The 22,150-nt window shown below is 29.0% G+C and overlaps 2 protein-coding genes across 3 annotated transcripts in view; both read right to left on the bottom strand.

Moving 5' to 3' along the window:
• The window catches only part of LOC147802194 (uncharacterized), a 43,707-nt gene that overhangs the window by 20,004 nt on the left and 1,553 nt on the right, over positions 1 to 22,150 (bottom strand). The window contains exon 2 of one of the 2 annotated variants that reach the window (XM_087153648.1): positions 17,877 to 18,380. The exons of the other annotated variant lie outside the window; for it this stretch is intronic. Coding sequence (XP_087009774.1) covers positions 17,948 to 18,380 — 433 coding nt within the window. The 3' untranslated portion in view covers positions 17,877 to 17,947. Of the gene's footprint in view, positions 1 to 17,876; positions 18,381 to 22,150 lie in introns of those variants that run through there. 2 annotated transcript variants of the gene reach the window in all.
• Positions 1,223 to 11,412, bottom strand: LOC122272633 (uncharacterized). Its single transcript, XM_087153195.1, has 2 exons — positions 10,443 to 11,412; positions 1,223 to 1,705 (listed from the first exon to the last, which is right to left on the bottom strand). Exons 1-2 carry the CDS (start codon positions 11,213 to 11,215, stop codon positions 1,294 to 1,296), a joined length of 1,185 nt encoding a protein of 394 aa, XP_087009321.1. The 5' UTR covers positions 11,216 to 11,412; the 3' UTR covers positions 1,223 to 1,293.

Genomic DNA, 22,150 nt, shown 5'->3' with positions numbered 1-22,150 from the left:
TGTGGTTTTAATTTATATCTTTATCATTTGACTTAAAAATAATTAAAATTAAATATTTGATAATCTCAAATAGTTGACCGGCCTACGTAGGGGGCAGGGAACTGTCCTAGCATCAGAAAGGTTCCGGGTTAGAATCCCAGGCAAGGCGCCGATGCTCTTTCCTTCTGTGTACTATCTGTCCTCACTGTGGGAGCGACATTGTCCCATCTAATATGGTGCCCCTGAAAGAGAGGCCCTGTATATGCCTGAATTGACGGATGTTAACGCCGTTGGGCTTCGCAAAAAAAAAAAAGTTATAATCTCAAATTTGTTAAATATAATGAATATAAGGACCATATATTAATAATTTACACCAGAAATCTTTTTCACTGTGTTTTTTATTTCACATTTATTGAATAAATTTTTTAAATATTTCATCAAAGAAATACTGAACAAAATTCAAATACTCATCTAGTAAATGTTTTTGATGAGTGTACATTTATAAATTTTTATTTAAATTTTAACTCATCGCAATTTTGAAATTAAATTAATTTTTTATACAATTGAATAAAATAACTATTTAATTTAAAATATTAATATTCGATATCGGAACTCTATATTGAATATATTTAATACTGTGCATAAAATTTTTTATGGTGGCTAACAAAATCAAGAATTGAGTTCTTTGTCAGAAACTTATTATTTTCAAATAATTATACAAAATCTTTTAAAGTGTTTTTCTCGTTCTTGATAATTTTATACATACATATTAAAATAATAAACTTTCAACACGGAGAGGAAAAAAAAAATTTCTTTTTTTTCCCTGTTGAAAGTTTTATTGTTAATATTTTCGGCCTAAGAGGAATCGAATCTTATTATTATTACATTTTCTACACACCATCGCAACTTTAGGTTAAGTCTGATATGATTCTATTATTTTACTAATAGAATCATATTCTATCTACAATTAAGTGTACAATACTTCCCTGCTCGCGTGCAAAAAATCACTTCTATCTACAATTTATATTCAAGCGATGCTCTGTATCATAAAACCAGCAAATAAAGCATTCCTGTTTTGAAAATTTATTTCCTGCAAAATATTATAGCTAACATATCTTCTACGAAAGGAAAATTTCATTGTTTGTTTAGCAATGTATCCTAGAGTTTCAATAATTTCCGAGGAAAAATGGGATAATTTTATCTTTGGTGTTGAGTCAAAACAATGCGCAATTAACAATCGCAATTTACTTATTAGAATGAATTTTATTCATCGAAATTGCACAGCTTTTTCAGCTCTGCGTAGGTAAAGAGCATTCAATGTTCCAAAAGAATATAATCTTTTAGAATTTTCGGAACATTAAGCTGGTCAACACCACACGGAAGCTGAAGGCATGTCGCCAGTTGCCTACGAACGGTACACCTTGAAAGATGGGCCAGACACCTTGGTTCTCTGGGTGAGATGACGTTTTCCAGCACATGGTTTGCATACCAATCCCATGCTGCAGTTAATCGATCAGATGTTTCAATTGCTTTGACAATCTTTTTGAACTCTTCCTGACACAGGAATGGCTCTGTTATACTATTCCACAATAACTTCAGTACGTAGGTTCCTATAGTTGGATCCATGTCTGACTTTGCTAGAAAAAACAAACTCAAAGTTTGCCATGCGCGGAATGTTGTGGAGTTGTATTCACAGTCAATGTTCACTATAGTTGACGTATCCAATCTGTAACAGGAAAAAAATATAATTAAAAATTAATAAAATATAAGGGTTGGTGCAATATAATGATAAGCCACAGTTGTCAAAAATCGATATTTTCACATCAAACAGTCCATTAGCATAATTTTTTGGATAAGTGCTTTTCAAATTTATACAACTTCCACCTGATAACGCTCAATTTGAAAGTGAGGCTTATTATTATTTTATTTTCTTGCCATCATTTTAAGTGCAAAGAATATAATTAATTTCAAAATATCTTATGGTAGTTATTTATTAATTCTGATCTGCTGTAAAGTATTTTGATTCATAACCGTCGTTGATCAGCCGACCCAAATTTGAGTTTACGTCTACCAATGTTCAACTCCCTAACCTTGTAATTTTGAACCCAATCCAGACGACTAGGGAACTCCTGGATCAGTACGCCCAGATATATTGATTTTCTTTGTTAACTTGGAGGACTTTGTGACTCCGAGAGAATTTAGCATGCACCAGTCACCATTTAATACACGGGGATTCATCGGTCTGTTGGATTTGAACTCCCGTTCTCACGAACACGTGTTCAACGCCTGCCAGGCCTGCTGTATTAAATATTCCTTGCTCAATTCAACTTTTATCTTAAATTTTATGAAGAAAAACAAGATGAATTTCTTCCGATTTTTTTTTCTTTTGAGAAAATAAATAAATAAAAATATTAATGCTACATCTTGTTTTGTAAGAGTAGGGGAAAAAAGGGGGTTCAGCCGCAGCAGGAGGGGTACAACTCAACATTTCAGATTCGGCTACTGCCGCAGCAGGAGAAATACAACTCAACGAACTATGACGTCAGAGGTTTTTCTGAGAGTGTGAGATCCCTACTGTAGATAAGGTTTTATCTAGAGGGTTGTTTTTATCTCTTCTGTAGAAAGTGAAGGAATTATTTTCATTTTCGGGACTTAGAAATTTTTCGTACCCAAGTGTATTTTATTAAGTTTTCAATATTTAAATTAATATACCAATTATTATTTTCTCATTTAAGCATTATATTTTATTCTATTCCTAATAGTTAAATTAATATTTTAAATAAATAATTTTTCTTTATAATGCTTACGATTTACTTTGATTACTAAAATGGAGTAGTATATTTTTACTATGTTTTAATTATTTAAATTAATGTGCGGATCATTATTTTCTCATTAAAGCATTATAAAACATTCATTTAATTTCTAAACGAACCCTTCTTTAGAGATTTTATTTGTACCAATTTTAAATGATGTGTCTAATAATTCTGAACTGATGAAATAGTTTATTAATCGGAATATTTGTATTTAATAAGTCGAGATATGGTAAATATGTAGTAATCATTCTAAGAGATGTTCAGTTGAATAAAATGGTTTATGCTTTCATTACTTAAATTAATGTGCGAATTATTATTTTCCCATTAAAGCATTGTAATTGATTTAATTTCTAAATAAACACTTCTTTAGAGATTACATTTTTACCAATTTTAAATGATATGTCTAATAATTCTAAACTGATGAAATAGCTTCATAGTCAGAATATTTGTATTTAATTAGTCGATATAGTAAATATGTAATAATCATTCTAAGAGGTAACAGTACATAATCAGTTGAATAAAATGGTTTATGACTTCAAAAAAACTTTACGAATTTTTCTACTCATTATCAGTAATATAGTGTAATTATTTTTCATTATAGTTTTCCGCTAAAACTCATTTGATTAACATAGTTTTCGGAAATATCGACAAAATACTAGCGTCTTTGACATTAAACTAAGAAAGTTAAGTAAACTCATATCGTCACTCTGAAACTAAAGTTTTAGGTAACTATGTCCCGTTTTTAATCACCTGTGTTCCAAAACTCTTCAGATTGGTTGTTAATTTGAAGTTAGAAAAATTTTCAAAATGCAGCAGAGTAGCAGAAGTTTGTATTTTGAGTAATTTTCAACTTGCTTCGACTTTGAAAAATTTTACAATTATATATAATTTGAAAAATTTTGAAGTTGTTTGAACATAGAAAAGTATTTTAGTAGAAAAAAACGGGATTATATAAAGTCGCAGAAGTTTAGTTGCGGTAAAAATTCGAAACTGTTTTGGATTTGCAAAACTTTCAAATAATTCGTAGTTTGAAAAATTCAGAATAGGTTTGTTTTCCAAAAACTCTGATAATGCTTAGAATTAGGAATATTCTGAAGGTGTTGTTATTTTGAAAAATTCCGAAGTTCTTAAAAACGGGTATATAAAGAATCGCAGAAGTTTGAGGTTAGAAATATTTCAAAACTTTTACGATTTTGAAAAATTTTCAAATTATTTGTACTTCAAAAGAATTCCGAATCAGTTTGTTTTCAAAAAATTCTGAAAATACATAGAATTAAGAAAATTGTGAAGTTAGTGTTGCTTAGAAAAATTCTGAATCTTTTAAAAACGGGTATGTAAAGAATCGCAGAAGTTCGAAATATTTTAAAACTGTTTGTACTTAAAACATTTCTGATGTTATTGGTACTTAGAAAATTTCTTAATTTATTTGTACTTTGAGTAGCTTTCAAATTGTTCCGACTATGAAAAATTTTCCAAATTTTTCTACTTAGAAATATTTTAAAGCTTTGCACATTAGAAAATTTTCGTAGTTGGGAAAAAATGAAATTATTTAGGGAGTTACAGAAGTTTTATGTTAGAAAAATTTTAGATTTGTTTCGACTTTAAAAATTTTTCAAATAATGAGCACTTAGAAAAAATTCCGAAGTTGTTTTTTTATTTTTATTTCCAATGCAGCAGGCGATACGGACATTATCCTAACGCTGTACAGAGATCAAAATGAAATAAAAATACAAATACAGAAGGAGATGAAATATACAAAATACAAAAACAAAAGCAAAACATCAAAGACAAAAATTAATTCATGAACTTAAATTGAACAAAAGTTCTCTGGCCTCCCAGTATCGGGAGTAGATACAGTTCTTTGTGAGAACAATTCTGAAGTTGTTTGAACGTAGAAAATTGTTTTAGTCGGCAAAAAAAAGTATACAAGATGTAACAAAACATTTTTTTTTTCAAATTGTTTTGATTTTGAAAATTTTTAAATTATTTATACTTTGAAAAAATTTTGAATCTGTTTGTGTTAGAAATATTCTGGAGTTGTATGTACATAAAATTGCTATTAGTAGGAAAAAAATGAGTATATATCAAGTAGCAGATGTTTGGTCGTGGAAAAGTTTTCAAACTGTTTTCAACTTTGAAAAATGTTCAAATTTTTTGTAATTTGCAAAATTTTTAATTTGTTGGTTTTTAAAAAATTCTGAAAATGTTCAGAATTAGGAAAATTCTGAAGTTGTTAGTACTTTTAAAATTTCTGAAGTTTTTAAAAAACGGGTATATTAAGAATTGCAGATGGTGTAAGTAATACTGTTGTACGGTATGTACAAACTGTTTGTACTTTGAAAAATTCTGATGTGGTTGGAACTTAGAAAATTTTTCAAGTTGCTTGTTCTTTGAATAATTTTCAAATTGTCTTGACTTTGAAAAATTTTGATTGAAATTTCTGATTTCTTGAAAAGTCTGAATTCTTCTTGTTTTGTACATAGAATTGTTTCTAAATTCTTTGAACATAGAAAATTGTTTTAGTTGGGAAAAAGGGGTATATAAGATGTCGCAGAAGTATTTTTCAAAATGTTTTGATTTCGAAAAATTTTCAAATTATTTATACTCTGAAAAATTCTTAATCTGTAGGTTTTAGAAATATTCTAAAATTGTTTGAACATGGAAAACTTTTTTTAGTTGAAAAAAAAAAACGAATATATCTAGAGAGTCGCAAAAGTTTGAAGTCAGAAAAAGTTTCAACTTGCTTAGGTTGTGAAAATTTTTCAAATTGTTTACACTTAGGAAGAATTCTAAAGTTGAGTGAAGTCTAGAAAAGGTTTCAAATTTTTGTTTTTAAAAATATTCGTAAGTTGTTTAAATATCGAGCTTTTTTTTTTATGTAGGAAAAAAAAAACGGATTTATAAGGTGCAGCATGTGTTTGGACGAGGAAAAATTTTTGAACTGTTTCGACTTTTAAAAGTTGACAAATTTTTCTTGCTTTCATAAATTCTGAAACTGTAGAATTTAGAAAAACTCTGAAGACGTTTAGAATCAGGGAAATTCTAAAGTTCTTAAAAAACTGGTAAGTAAGGAGTCGCAGAAGTTGGAAGTTAGAAAAAAGTTTCAATCTCTTTATATCATTCTGATGTTTTTTGGCATTTGAAGTTGCTTATACTTTGAATAATTTTTTTCCTTTTTTTGTACTTCGAAATATTCTGAAGATACGTGAATTTGAAAATTTCTGAAGTTGGGAAGAAGAAAAGGAATTTTAAAGTTAGAAATTTTTTTAACATGTTTCGACTTTGATAAATTTACGAATTCTTTGTACTTTGAACAATTCTTAATCGGTTTTAGAAAAATTCTGATGTTGTTTGAGTATAGAAAATTTTTTGAAAGTGAGAAAAACTGGTATTTAACGTATAGCAGAAGTTTGTTTTTGGAAAAATTTTCAAATTTTTTTGTAATTAGAAAAACTCGGATATTTTTATTACTTAGAAAAATTCAGAAAATGTTTTAACTTTGAATAATTTTCAAATTTTTTTTGGCTTTGAAAAAGTTTCAAACAGCTAGTGCTTAAACATATTTTGCAAATGTTTAAACGTAGAAATTTATTTATGCCGGAAAAAGCAGCTTTATTACGCCTAACAGAAGTTTGATCTTGGAAAAACATCAATATGTTTCGGCTTTGAATATTTTTCAAATTATTTGAACTTAGAAAAATTCTAAAGTTGTTGGTACTTGAAAAATTTTTTAAATTGTTTTAAGTTAAAACATTTAAAAAATTTATGTACCTAAAGTTATAATGAAGTTGTTTGTACTTTATTATAATTTCAAATTGCTTTGACTTAGAAAAACTTTAAAATATTTTCTTCTCAGAAATATTCTAAAATTGTTTGAATATAACACAATTTTTGAAGTTGGAAAAATGGGTATATACCGAGTCATAGATGTTTGGTCTAGGAAAAATTTTCAAATTGTTGCGATTTTAGAAAATTTTTTGAATTGTATGTACTTTGAGAAATTATGAAACTGACGGTATTTTGAAAAATTCTGAAGTTATTTGTGCCTAGAATTTTTTAAAATTTATTTCGATTTAATTTTTTGTTGATGCTTTTAATGTTGTTGCTGATTTTAAAAATTCTGAAGTTGTTTGTACTTTAAATAATTTTCAAATTGTTTTAAGATTTAAAGAATTTTTAAGCTGTTAATACTTAGAATCAAATCTTAAGATGTTCGAACTTAAAAAAATTTTTCGAGCTGTTTGGACTTTAAAATATTCTGATATTCCTTGAGTATAGAAAACTTTTGAAATTTGAAAAAATGGCTATATACTAAGAGTAATCAGTAATACCTAATCAGTGGGGTTGAACTCACATCCCTACTAGGGAAGCGGACTGTAGCTCTTGAATAATTTTCACATTGTTTTGATTTTAAAAACGTTTTCAAACCATTTGTACTTACAAATATTTTGAAAATGTTTATACACAGAAATTTATTGAAGTCGGAAAGAAACAGTTATATAACAAGTAGCAGAAGTTTAGTCTTGGAACGACATTGAATAATTTTAAAATTATTTAGGCTTGGAAAAATTCTTAAGTGGTTGAGGCTGAAAGAAATTTTAAAATTGCATAGATTTGAAAAAGTAAAGAAACTTTCTTTACCTAAAATGATTATGAAGTTGCTTGAACTTGAAAATTTTTGATGTAAGAAAAACAGTGTATAAAGAGCAGCTGAAATTTAGTTAAAAAATGCTTAACTTATTAGGACTTGTTACTTACTTGACACTTAAAATTATTCAGAAATTCCTTGAACATATAGAAAATTATTTTTGTTGGGGAAAATGGGTATATAAGAAGTCGCTGAAATATTTTAAAATTATTTTGACTTTGAACACTTTTCAAAGTGTTCGTACTTGAAAAAAAAATTCTGATGTTGTTGGTACTTAGAAAATTTCTGAAGTTGTTTGTACTGAGAATAATTTCAAATTGTTTTGACTTAGAAAAACTTTCAAATTTTTTGGTCTTTGAAATATTCTGAAATTGTTTGACCATACGCAATTTTTGCAGTTGGAAAAAATGAGCATATAACGACTCATAAATGTTTGGTCTAGGAAAAATTTCCAAACTGTTTCGATTTTTTTTTTTAAATTTCGAAATATATGTACTTTGAAAAATTATGAAGATGCAGGTATTTAGAAAAATTCTAAAGTTGTTTGCATCTAAAATTGTTTTTTAGTTTGTTTTGATTAAAAAAGTTTTAGTACTTTATTCACAAAATGATTCTAAAGTCGTTTGTACTTAAGGAATTTTTGAAGTTCTTTTCTTAACAAAAATAAACGTATACATAATGATTTGCGGAAGATTGAAGTTCAAATGTTTTTTTTTTTAATTTTTTAAACTGTTTGTACTCAGAAAAATTCTGATGCTGTTGACACTACTTTTAAAAAGTCTGAAGTTGATTCTACTTTAACTTATTTTCAAATTATTATTATATTTAAAATATTCTAAGAGCTACTAAAACCTAATCAGTGGGGTTGAACTCTTATCTATACTGGAGAAGTTGAGTGTAGCGATCGATGACTTCTCGTTTATAGGATAACCCCTACTTGTAAGTTATTAAGGTTGACAAATGCCGTTTTAGGTTCCAAATAAGGCATTTCCAAAGTCATAACTCGTTATACTAATTAATATTTTTTATGTGGTAATTTTTTTTTTTTTTTTAGTTTTGTGTCTGTTACATTCTTTACGTCAGAAAGTGGTCAAAATTTCATACCGTGATGAAAAAGAGATAGGGGCCGTTCAGATATTGCGTAAGCATCTAATGGTAGAGGTGTTTTATTATTTCCTTCTTTTTTCCTGGCGAAGTTGGAGGATTGGTATAAGTAATGTTTATGTTAAGAATTATGAAATTATCTTATATTCATTTTTTTTTCAAAGACAAAATTTAAGCCACAAATTTAGTTCGAGTTACAAATGTTTAATAATTTAGTATAACAAACATAATAAAGGTTTACTTAATATACAAATTAAATTACTGTTATTCCATTTATAAGAACACGCTCTACATCACTGAAATATGAAAATTCTTCTTCGATGAAAATTTATAGATAAACGTTTAAAAAGCAATTACTAGTTATACATTTCTAGTGGTTTGTAACATTCTGAATTAGTTTTGCCGGCCAGGTTGTTCATTGTCTTTTATTTGTAGGTTGACATCTATTTACATCGTAAAAATAGATTTTATTTCAGGCAGTTGAATTTGCAAGTCTGCAGCAACTTTTAGTCTATTAATTCTTGGCGAGTGCATAGATCAAATTGAATAAATTAACCGAATTACGGTATTTAAAAAAGAAATATTATAAAATGACAAAGTTATGAGAGAAAAATAATTAGTAATTCTTAAATTTGGTAACTTTATTTTGAACTTTAAAGTTCGCTGATATAAAAGCAAATCTTTTTAGTAATTTATTTAGCACATTGTTTTTGGAAAAGAACGTAATTTTTTTTTCCAATGCCCATCTGGAGAAAGACCTAGGTCATACATGCATCTAAATGGCAGATTTGTTGACCACTCTTTCAAGGGCACCATATTAGGCGGGCCAGCGTTTAAGGATAGATAGTACAGAGAATGATGGAACATCCATGCCCTGCCCGGGATTCGAACCCAAAACCTTTCTGATGCAAGGCCAGTTCCCTGACACTTAAACAGGTCGGTCGGCAAAGAATATAAAATACATTTTAAAATTTGTTATTTCTTTTTTTAATAGAGAATTATTTAAATGATTTCATAATAATAACTAAATTAATGAAATAAATTAATCATTGGGTGAATGCAAACCTATTACAGGTTTAAAAATTCATTTCTAGTTAAGAAAAAAAAAAGGACCTAACTTACGGAACCCCTGTGACCTTTCCACAGAACGCCTGGGTTCCACAAAACACCTTTTAGTGTTTCTAAAGCTTCTTCAACGCGAATGGAGATTAAAGACTTGCGGCCCACTGCTTTCAATAAACATTTAGTCCTCTGCTTAAGTCTGCTACTTTGTTAATGAAATTTACATTTTCTTACGTATTATCAATTGAATTTACTTATTAGTAAATCTACTATTATTATTATTTGTGATAATTTATTTTTTGAATAAAATTCGAAATAAATTTATTAATAATATTATTTGTCAGTTTTTTTTCCACACCCTGTAAGCAAATGGATTTTTCAGTCAAATCGAAAGATTACTTAATTCGAGTATAGTTAATAATAAAATTTATTTCTCATGAATAGTAGTAATTGATAGAAATTATGCGGATAACCTGCAAAACAAATAAAGCAGAAAACTTTTTTTTTTAAAAATACGTTTCATTGTTTTTTTAATTTTAATTACAGTATTTTAAATACTGTAATAAAAAAACACGTGTGTCTGGTAAATAACGACATTTTGTGGAAAAAAACACTTATGCTGATATTTGGTGATTACGTGGATAACCGTAAATTAAGCAGTTTGCCACGATTTGGGCCAATTTGCAGGGTTTTTGTACTTTATATAAAAAAAATAATAAATGGTACTAAAAATTATCTATGGAATATTTCACAATTTCATACTCTCAGCAATTTTAGATGAAGAACAATGGTTTAACAAGCAGAAAATAATTAAATAGAAAAATAATAATACTTACATGAACAATGAACACTGCAAACAAAGACCACTCTCCCTTGCCATGTTCTCTATCTTTCCAAATTTGATTAATGGAATAAGAAATTCAGCGTGTTCATATATAAACCAATGAAATGAAATGTAAGAACTTCTGTCTACTTTTTCCCATAATGCCAATATATCTAGTTTAAGTTCGTTTGCTGCTCTAAATATATCTTCTAACACACAAACCTCATTGTCAGTCGGAAAATCTGACAGATCATAAGATCGATATGTGCTAAGCAATCTCAAAAGTTCGAGAAATACACTCTGGTGAACGCGAAATTTAGATGAAAGCCTTAAAATTTCTTTCATTATCATAGCCAAAGAACGGATATTTAAAAGATAGCGAGCCTCTTTGTAGATTTCAATCGCTTTTATATAAAACTTCAGAGCAGACGATAAATACCGACTGCATTGGTTTTCTTCGTGGAATTCAATCAGAAGGCGGCCACACCACATTAAACTCTTGTAAGGTGACCTAACACCACGAAAATTTTTTTTTAAAATTCTAGTTGATGAAAAATCGTCATCACATGTTGGTACCATTATGGTTTCTATTCGAAAAGAATCTCTGGATAATAATCTCAACCCACCAATATTTTCTTCAATATATCTCTCCTCATCTTTAGAAAAAACAGTATCCTCTTTTTCGAGCCCGCAACGGCAAATCATTCCATTTGGGGCATTTTTTTTCAGACGGAACGCTTTGAAAACAAGCGAGAAATTGCGATAGTCCACGCTTGTTGCAGCCATTATATAAATGAATCTCCAAAGGAAAATAAATTTCAAACACGCTTCGAAATTTCAACTTGGAACTATTTTTACAATTGCTACAAATTGTTACTTTTTGAAAGAAACCACCAGGTGACCGGATACCCATATTTCAAGTTTTAAGAAAGTCGTTTATTATTATTTGAACCACATGAATGGAAATATGACTTTAATGTGACATTGACAGTGTATTTGATTCTTGGAAGGAATCTATTGCCTTCAAGATATGAAATGAATGGTAAGCTCTACCCCCCCCCCCATCAGTTAACTAGTAAATCACTGTAAGATAAGTGCTTGAAAGAAACACCTGCCTGAATACTCTGTTTGAAAGAATACTAGAATAGCGGTTACCATTTTTTTTATTCCGATTTGAAATATGAAACTCGAGCTTTCTTGGTTGAACCCCATCGTTTAAAAGAAACTCTATTAGCATCTTTTTATATACTAACCAGGAAAAAAAATAATAATTTTGTGTTTAGTGCGAAGAAGAAAATGTTTTAAATTATAAATTTATTTTTGGGTGTATGCTCATGCTGAAAATGAATAAAATATACTGAATTATGGTTTTTAAAAAAGAACTGTGAGGATTTAGAATAGTTATCAAAAATATATAACTCTTTTTTCTTGAATTTAGTTACTTTATTTTGAATTCAAGAAACAAAAAGAGTTTAAATGTTTTTATTGATGAGCTAATTGAAGCTTATGATTAGTGATTAGCTTATTGATTTATTATAAATGACCCTTCTCATGATTTATTCCGTGTTTTTTTATTATTTAAGTTTATATAAGCAACTGAAATATTAAATAAATTACGAATTATTTGCTTGGTTATATTTTATAACCTTCATTGAACATCCGATCCATTTTTTTGGGTTTACGATTACTTATGTTCTACTCCGTCGGCTTGTGATTTTGAACCCAATACAAAAGACAAGGGTACTTCTAGATCAAGTACAGGGAGACATTTGCCCCTTCGTGGAGGATTGTGTGATGGAACTAAACTGCATTTGCGTTACATGGAGAGGAAAACCACGAAAACATCCTACGATTAGCCCGTTGTAAGAGGACTGACTCCAACCCATGATCCGTCTACCACTGAGGACATTTTATACCAGTGCTGTGGTCGTGCAAGCCGGAGGGAAAATTCGTATCAAGCAGCCATTTCTGGGATTCGAACCTGGCTCACCTCATTGATATCAAACACTCTATCCCCTGAGCCATCACAGCTCATTGAATGGATATAAGTATAATTACTGGTAAAAAAAAATCCTAACTTTTGTAGCCTTAGTAATTTTTCCGCGGTACTCTATGGTCTAACTTTTGGAAACCGCTTTACTATATACGTGTTAGAAAAAAAAAAAGTCCTGAAATAAAGCACCAGAAAAAAGCACCTCATTAGCTAATATAAAAATGCGACTACCTATTCAGGTCATTGAACCTGAATTTAGTGTATTTAAATAATTATTCGAACATATTTATATATTTCTTAAGAAATAAATAATATATAAGAATTAAATAAAAATTTACAGAAAAGAACTTTACTCTCTTCATTCTATCTATCAAATGCACTGCAACTCTTCAGCAGTTCTGAATTTCAATAATTCCACTTTTTGTGTTGTGATATAATATACAAATAATTCTTTTTTAACTACTTTTTTGTACTAGACTAGTACTAGACTAGTAGAAATTGTACTAGACTGAAATATTTTATTATTTTTGTTAATATTTTTAAAAAAAATCAAATTTAAACAAAATTTATATCATTAAAAATTTTTTATCTTGATGAACTTTTGTTAATTGAGAAACTATTTATAGCAATTATGTTATTACATAATTGTATTTACAATCGAAAGTATGTAAAGTATTAAAAATTCTTTTTAATTAACTCAGATTAAACTTTGCCTCTTAAATATCTTTTTGCAAAGTATCTAATTATGATTGAATAACGATTTGATTACATTAAATTCCACAATTGATTTTAATTGTGGAATTTAATGTAATCAAATCGTTATTATTAATTTTACAATTGATTACGTAAATAAAATTGAATAACCTGAATTGAATCGGACATTACATTTATATAATAGTTAACGAGATACTCTTTTGCGGCTTTTTCTTCTGATGCTCTTTTTCAGGTGTTCTTTTTACCATGATTCTGTACCGGTAGACTTTTCTACCATGGTAAGATCTGTCGTCATATGAAATAATACAGTTAAACCACATAATATGTTATTGTTTATAACAGTTGCGGCTGTTAGTTTGTAACCGTGAATCATATGGGAGGAAAAAAAAAGAAAAATTTCCAAAGAAAAAGCCCGGAAAAAATCATCTTGTTAACTTTTATATAAATGTTACGAACTGAACCGAACAATTATAATCGTATACAATCGTATTGACGTGTGCCAACGTAGCCGAATGGTTATAATCTGAATAGATCTTCACAGCTGGAAGAAAATTTAGTTTTGTACATTACTCAGCCTATTATTTATTATTTCTATACCTTCTAGAAGTTTCTAGAGCATTTTCTTAAATCATTTTCGGTATCTGTATATATATATATATATATATATATATATATATATATATATATATATATATATTATATATATATATATATATATATATATATATATATATATATATATATATATATATATAATCTGGCCAAAAGTATCCTTTCATCCAGTTGTTATCATGGTGGAAACGCAATGGTGTTTCTCGTTGTTTGCCCAGTGTCCGTTAGTTTCTGTGGTTAGAAACAAGAACTCTGAGATGCATGTGGACACATTCTGGTCAATACTGCACTTCCAATTCTATGGCAATACATCGGGAAAGGCCCATTTCTCTTCCAGCAGAATAAGTGATCCATTCACACATCGAAGCTAGCTTTCACAGACGTGGTTTGACAAAATGGGTATTCAGAAATTGGACTTGCTTTCTCAGAGCCCCGATTTAAATGCCATAGAGTACCTTTGAGACGAATTAGAGCTCAGATTACGTAGCCAGCCAAGTCAATTCCTATTGCCACCTATCAAAAACTGGTGAAAAGTCTACCCTGGTTTTCATAAGGAGGGCCAACTTCATATTAATATGTGCCTCAGAATGCTCTAAGTTCACACCACTTGGGTGCCCGGATACTTTTGGCCAGATAGGGAATCTACTCTATATCTGTAAATAGACTGATTCCGATTCTTCCTACCCGACAATATAATGTAAACTACCATTGTTATAAATAGTTTACTAATCAATTGTAGTTTTCTCTGGTGGTTAACTAGTTGATGAAATATTACGTGTATATTATGTTTTCATAAGACAATAAGTGTAATTATTGAAATTTGAAATGATTTTGAAATTTATTAAGAAGAGGTGCTTTTTTCCATTATGGTGCTTAATGAGGTGTTTTTGTGCTCTTTTTTCCGGTGCTTTCTTTAGATATTCTTTCCGATGCTCTTTTTTCTGTCTGCCGTAACAGTTATTTATAACTGTCAGGTTTAGTTTTGTTCTTTCTTCAGCAATGGAATACCTGCAAGTGACGTATTGTGGGTACCTCGATCCTGATTGGTTGTGTGGCTTTTTTTGTGTTAGCAACTGACCTTACCATTCTATTTCGAGTAAGTCAACCCCATCGAGTATCAAATGGGTCCTTACACTCGAAGAAGATAAAAACTACCAAGACCCACGCATGGTCACATGACTGGGTATATAAGATCTTCTTCTTGAAGCATTCGTCTGATGGTTATCAGCACTCCGAAATTGACGAATATAATTCATAAATAAAGTAAATGCATCTGATCTAAATGTAAGCTTTCTTAATTTTTGAAGTAAAGATTTAACTTCATCTATTAAAGTGTATATTAACACTTGCTCCTATATCAATTTGAAACTCACAATTTTTACTGTATTCGAACCAGCTTCAGTCTAGAATGACTCTTTAACTTTCAAATAGCCTCCTTAGTAATTTTAAAATTGTTGTTTGTGTATAATAAAGTGTCTATGATCACTTTATAGGACCACATACAACCCCATCCCAGCTGATGAGTTAGCGTATCTATTACGAGATAGGAAATATCATTGAATTAGTACGAATCGTCATTTTGCGAATATTTCGTGAAATAAACAATCTTCACTATCAAAAATGATTCTATGACAACTATACTTTTTTTTTAAAGACTGCTATGTTGTTTAAAGGGAAATAGCTTGCGATATTACAACGATAAACAAAACATAATTTTATTCGCTGATGTTGCCTTATATGCTGTCCACTTTAATTTTACGCTAACATAGATTACTCAATAAATGATAAATAATAATTAAAATAATGCAGTTAACTCACAGTGAAGAATTTTTTTCAAAATTGATTAAAGCTGTAAACAAGCAAATGCCACTGATTTATGTCTTAAATAATTGGAAAAAAAAAATTTTTTTTTGCAGCTTTAGTTTGCAGCAATTCACAATACTAATTCCAAAAGAAGAACTAAATTAAACGCCTTTCCCAGACGCACTAATAAAATTTCTAGTACGCTTTTTTTTTTTCGCTGAAATTTTCACTTGCACCCGCTCTCCAAATTTCAGAACACTAGCAATAGCGTTTCTGGAGTTATAAAAGCGTTAGTCACTATTTTAAAGTTTATTATAACCAATTCAGTTTTTCACATATTTTAAAAATAACATCAGTGCTCTAAAACAGTGTTTCCCAAAGTGTGGTACGCGTACCCCCAGGGGTACGGGAACAGTTCAGCGGGGGTACGCGTTCTTATGCGAAATATCTTACAACAAACGAAAATTTCAAAACATTTTATTTAAAAACAAAGCCAGCCATGAAAATTTACGATTACGTATTTTTCCTTTGCTATTTTTTGCAGAGTTAGCAGTTAATAATTAGTGATGTAAACAGTCAGTTGTGATTTTTAACTTTTGTGCAATTTTTTTATGGTAAAGGTTTGTAATAAATTCTACTTATTTTGATTATTTTAATAAAATATAATTTTTATCCTTAACATGGAATTTTTTACCAAAATTTAAGAATTTTTTACCGAAAACTTCGTACCAAAAAAGAAAAGTAAACATATTTTTAAAAAAATACATTCATATTTTTATTAGGGGTACACAGCGTTACGAAAAATTTAGAAAGGGTACACAAAAGTCATAAGTTTGGGAAACACTGCTCTAAAATAACATTTTCAATTCATTCAGCATTTGATTTAAAACTCATTTAAAATATCATTTTCAATTGTTAATTCTTTAATTTAATTAATTAATTTTATTTTTTAATGAAAGAAAGTATTGTAATTGTTTAATAAAAAGTAACTAATATAAAATTTTTCTTTTCTTTACCCAAGCAGGAATTGACTTAAAATTTTTGCTCATTTTATATAACTTGTTATTCATTTGAATTAGTAGAGCTTTTTTAAACGCGAGATTTTGTGACTGAGGGACTACCCATTAATATTATAAAATATTCTAGTCTTTTTGTTATAGTTTTATTTTATTGGTTTTCTTATTATTTTTTATACTCTTGAGTTATGATTAAAGACTTATTTTTTAGGTAGATTTTTTTTAAAAAAAGTATGAATTGAAAGGCTTTTCACTATTTTAACATTCAGCAAATGCCGTAGGAAATCGTATGTGATTGTAATTTATCTCTTTTATCATTTGACTTAAAAATAATTGAAATTAAATATTCTATCATCTCAAATTTGTTAAACATGATGAATATATTACTAACCATATATTAATAATTTACTCCAGGAAAATTTTTTTAGCTACAATACTGATTACATTTTTTATTTCAGAATTATTGAATAAATTTTTAAAATATTTAATTAAAAGAAATACTGAAAAAAATTACAAATACTAATCTTTTGTTGATTTTAACTAATTGTAATTTTGAAATTAAATTAATTTTTTGTACATTTGAATAAAATAATTAGTAATTTAAAAGTATAATGAGGAATTCAGTACTGAATATGTTTAAAATTGTGCAGAAAATCCTTCATGGAGGCTAATAAAATCAATAATTGAGTTCAATGATTATATGAAATCTTTTAAAGTGTTTTTCTATTTTGATAGTTTTATTCATATATATTAATATAATAAACTTTCAACACGGAGAGGGGAGAAAAAGTGATTTTTTTCTATTAGAAATTTTTTTTAAAATATTTTTAAACGCTTTAAAGGTACTTTTTTTTTGTTAATATTTTTGATATTTGTTAATATTTTTTTTGTAATAATTTTACTGTTAATATTTTTGACCTAAGAATCGAATCTTATTATTATTACATTTTCTACACACCATCGCAACATTAGGTTCAAAAGTCTAATGTGATTCTATTATTTTACTAATAGAATCATATTATATATACATTTAAGTGTACAATACTTCCCTGCTCGTGTGCAAAAAATCACTTCTAATTATACTTTTTATAGAAGCGATGCTCTGTATTATAAAACCTACAAATATAACATTCGTGTTTGGAAAATTTATTTCCGACAAAATGTTATAGCTAACATACCTTCTACAAAAGGAAAATTTAATTGTTTGTATAGCAAAAATGTAGTGTTGAGTTTTAATAATTTTCGAGGAAAAATTGGGAAAGTTTGTCTTAGGTGTTGAGTCAAAACTATGTACAATTAACAATTGCAATTTACTTATTAAAATGAAATTTATTCATCGAAATTACACATCTTTTTCAGCTCTGTACTGGTAAAAGGCTTTCAATGTTCCAAAAGAATATAATCCTTTAGAATCATCGGAACATCAAGCTGGTCAACACCACACGGAAGCTGAAGACATGTCGCCAGTTGCCTACGAACGGAACACCTTGAAAGATGGGCCAGAGATCTTGGTCCTCTGGGTGAGATGACGTTTTCCAACACATGATATTCATACCAACTCCATGCTGCAGTTACGACATCCAGATCATAATGCCCTTCAAACGGTTCAATTGCTATGACACCCTTTTTAAACTCCTCCTGACACAGGAATGGTTCTGTTATACTATTCCAAAATAACTTCAGTGCGTAGGATCCTGTAGTTGGATTATAGTCTTCGGAATTTGCTAGAAAAAACAAACGCAGAGTTTGCAGAGAGCGGAATGTTGCGGAGTTGTATCTATAGTCATTGTTCACTGTTACTGACACAGCACAACTGTAAGAGGAAAAAATTTTTTTGTTTAAAAGCAGTAAAATATTAGGGTTGGTGCAATATAATGATAAGCCACAGTTGTCCAAAATAGATATTTTCACATCAAACAGTCCATTAGCATAATTTCTAGATAAAACTTTTCAAATTTCTAGAACTTCCACCTGATAACAGCACAATTTGAAAGTGTGGCTTATCATTATTTCCTTTTAAGATATTTAAGTACAAAGAATATTGTTAATAAATATAATTAATGAAAAGAATATAATTAATTACAAAATAGCTTATACGTAGTAGCTATTTATTAATCCTGATTTGCTGTAAAGTATTTTGATATATAACCGTCGTTGATCAGCAGACCCAAATATGGGTTTACGTCTACCAATGTTCAACTCCGTAACCTTGTAATTTTGAACCCAATCCAGACGACTAGGGAACTCCTGGATCAGTACGACCAGATATATTGATTTTCTTTGTTAACTTGGAGGACTTTGTGACTCCGAGAGAATTTAGCATGCACCAGTCACCATTTAATACACGGGGATTCATCAGTCTGCTGGATTTGAACTCCCGTTCTCACGAACACGTGTTCAACGCCTGCCAGGCCTGCTGTATTAAATATTCCTTGCTCAATTCAACTTTTATCTTAAATTTTATGAAGAAAAACAAGATGAATTTCTTCCGATTTTTTTTTCTTTTGAGAAAATAAATAAATAAAAATATTAATGCTACATCTTATTTTGTAAGTTATTAAGGTTGACAAATACCGTTTTAGGTTCCAAATATGGCATTTCCAAAGTCATAACTCGTTATATTAATTAATATTTTTTATGTGGTATTTTTTTTTTTTTTTTAAGTTTTGTCTGTTACTTTGTTTATGTCAGAAAGTGGTCAAAATTTCATATAGTTATTTATTAATCCTGATTTGCTGTCCAGTACTTTAATTTATAACCGTTTCTTAAGAGCTTACCTAAATTTGAGTTTACGTGTACTAATGTTCCACTCCGTAACGTTATAATTTTGATCCCTATCCAGAAGACTAGGGAGCTCTTGGATCAGTATCCCCAGATGTTGCGGCAGCTCGAGCCACGAATAAGGTTAAATCCCCACAAAAGGGATTTCCACTAGGCGTCTTCCCTAACCGAGGGAGCATTCAATCAGAATGAATCTTGAACTGGCCGGATAAACATCTCCTGGGATCGGCACAATCAGAAAATTTTCATGTTTATTTGTGTTTATGTTTAGTGTTCCTATTGTTCTGTTTAAGAAATATATAAAAAAGAGACATTTGGAAAATTATTACAATTTCAACGGACAGGCTATCACTATTGAATAACGCAACCTGCAGGCTTGATAGATGAATAAATATTACAGATGTATTGATTTGTTTTGTTAACTTGGAGGACTTTGCGACTCCAAAAGAATTTAGCTTTCAGTAGTCACTATTAATTACTCTGGGATTCATCGGTCTGTTGGATTTGAACACCCGATCACACGAACACGTGTTCAACGCCTGCCTGGACTGCTGTAATAAATATTCCTGGCTCAATTCAATTTAATTCTTAAAATCTATGAACAAAAACAAGATAAATATCTTCCGCTTTTATTCGGAAGAAAAATAAAATAAAAATACTACGTACTATTTTATAAGTTATCTAGTTTTAACAATTACCGCTTCAGGTTCCAAATATATAGCCTTTTCAAAGTTATAACTCGTTATTATAATTATTATCTAGAATTTTTTTTCTAATTTTGTGGCTGTTACTTTGTCTTCTACGTCAAAACGTGGTCAAAATTTAAAATCACAATGAAAAAGAGAATGGGAGGCCATTGAAATACTATGTAAGCATCTAATGGTGGAGGTGTTTTATTATTTGCTTCTTTTTCCTGGCAAAGGTGGAGGATTGGTATAAGTAATGTTTATGTTAAGACTTGTAAATCCCCTTATATAAAGTTTTTTTTCTAAAGCAAAATAAAAAATGCAACAAAAAATTAATAATTTTCCTGATATGCTCAAAGAAGACTCCTTAATCTCTTTTTCACAAATGCCGCAATTATTTTCACAAATTTTAAAATAATTTTTACTCAAATTAATCAAAATTTCAATAAAAAAAAAGATTTTTTTTCCAGGTTTTATTTATTTTACTATTATGCAGCTACAACTGCAGTTGATTTTAATTATAATTTTATTCGCACTGCAATTGCATAACACTTACCAATTATATTCAAGCATCAATTTTAAATAATTTTGAAAGTTATGATTTTAGGGCTGCAGGTCTGTCGCGGCCCGAATTTCCTCGAAACTGTCCTCTTTTCTTCCAAAATCTGCGAATTTCTCAATATGTTTCAATTCGCGTTGAAATTGCTCACAATTAGAATTTTTTTCATTTCTATTTAACAGAATTTTACACAGACTTGATGTCTCAAATTGAACATATAAAATTGAGTAGACATTTTAGGGGAGTTAATTAATAGAAAAATGCCAAAAAAATAATTCAGATATAAGTGATAAACCCAATCTTTTTAATTAAGGTAGTCTTGTTATACTTAAGGTGGGTGATAGATTTATTGGGATTACCTCCCTGAAGTCAGTAAGAATAAAAAGAAATAGCAATCACAAAAGAAAAAAATTGATAAATGAAATTTTTGACAGAAAAATTGTTATACAAGCTTTTGCACTCTTCACTGGGGAACGCTCTATCCATCGCTGCTCTATATTACATATTTGCCTCAGGGCCAAAGGCTTATTACTTTTCGTGAACGAATTATTTTATTTTATCCAATAATTTAAAAGATAAGTTGTGAAACGGGGGTAAAAAAATTTTGGAGCGCTATAGCAGTTAAACTATAAAACCCAGCTTTTTAAAACTTTGTCTACCTCCCATATTGGGGATAAATCCGAATTTGTTGGAAAAAAGTAAGTTTCTAAAAGTTTAAAAAATAAGTTTCTAAAATTATAATACCTATTATAAGAATACTTGTTATATAAAAATATAATAGATTATATTCTTAAAATACCTATAATACCTGTTATTCATATTTCTAAAAACTGACCAATAGCTCTAATAACTGATAATCAGACCAATAGCTCTTAAGATGCTCGGTTTTTTTCTTTCTTTTCTGTAAAGTTTACTAAAATTTTAATTCTCTGAAGCAGCGGCTTCCAATTTTTTTATAGCCCTAAATGATTAAACCTCCCTTGGTAGAACACTGACTTTGTAAAAAAGCTAATTAGCAGATGTGAATTTGCTGCGAAAAATAAATTTTTCCTCGTTTTTTCATCTATACCAGTCTTAAAGTTAGATTTTATTTAAAGCAGTTGAATTTGCAAGTCGGCAGCAACTTTTAGTCTATTACTTCTTGGCGTATGCAGAAATCAAATTGACTATATTAACCGAATTACCATTTTCGCGAAAGAAATATTATAAAATGTCAAAGTTATCGGAGAAAAATAATTAGTAATTTTTAAATTTGTGGTAACTTTATCTTGAACTTTAAAGTTCGCTGAGAAATGCGGATACAAGTTCAAATCTTTTTAGTAATTTATTCCGCATATTGTTATTGGAAAAAAAAAGCATAATGATACATTTTTAAATCTTCTATTTCCTTTTCTTTATAGAGAAATTATTTAATAGTAATTAATTATTTTATAAATAATAAATGATTTCTTAATAATAACAACCAAATTAATAAAATAAATTAATTATTGGTTGAATGCAAATCTATTACAGGCTCAAAAATTATTTCTAGTTAAAATTGCTAATCAAATTTAAATT

This window comes from Parasteatoda tepidariorum, chromosome 10 (genome assembly GCF_982258835.1).
Source record: "Parasteatoda tepidariorum strain Cologne lab strain chromosome 10, Ptep-v5.0, whole genome shotgun sequence".
In the NCBI taxonomy this organism is placed as follows: domain Eukaryota; kingdom Metazoa; phylum Arthropoda; class Arachnida; order Araneae; family Theridiidae; genus Parasteatoda; species Parasteatoda tepidariorum.
The sequence above is the reverse complement of the archived record's forward strand: the minus strand, read 5'-3'. Positions and strand labels throughout refer to the sequence as shown.

Coding starts and splice junctions, on each gene's coding strand:
- LOC122272633 (XM_087153195.1), bottom strand. CDS start 11,215: ATGGCTGCAACAAGCGTGGACTATCGCAATTTCTCGCTTGTTTTCAAA. Junction 1,706..10,442: donor TTGCAGTGTTCATTGTTCAT/GTAAGTATTATT, acceptor TTCCTGTTACAG/ATTGGATACGTCAACTATAG.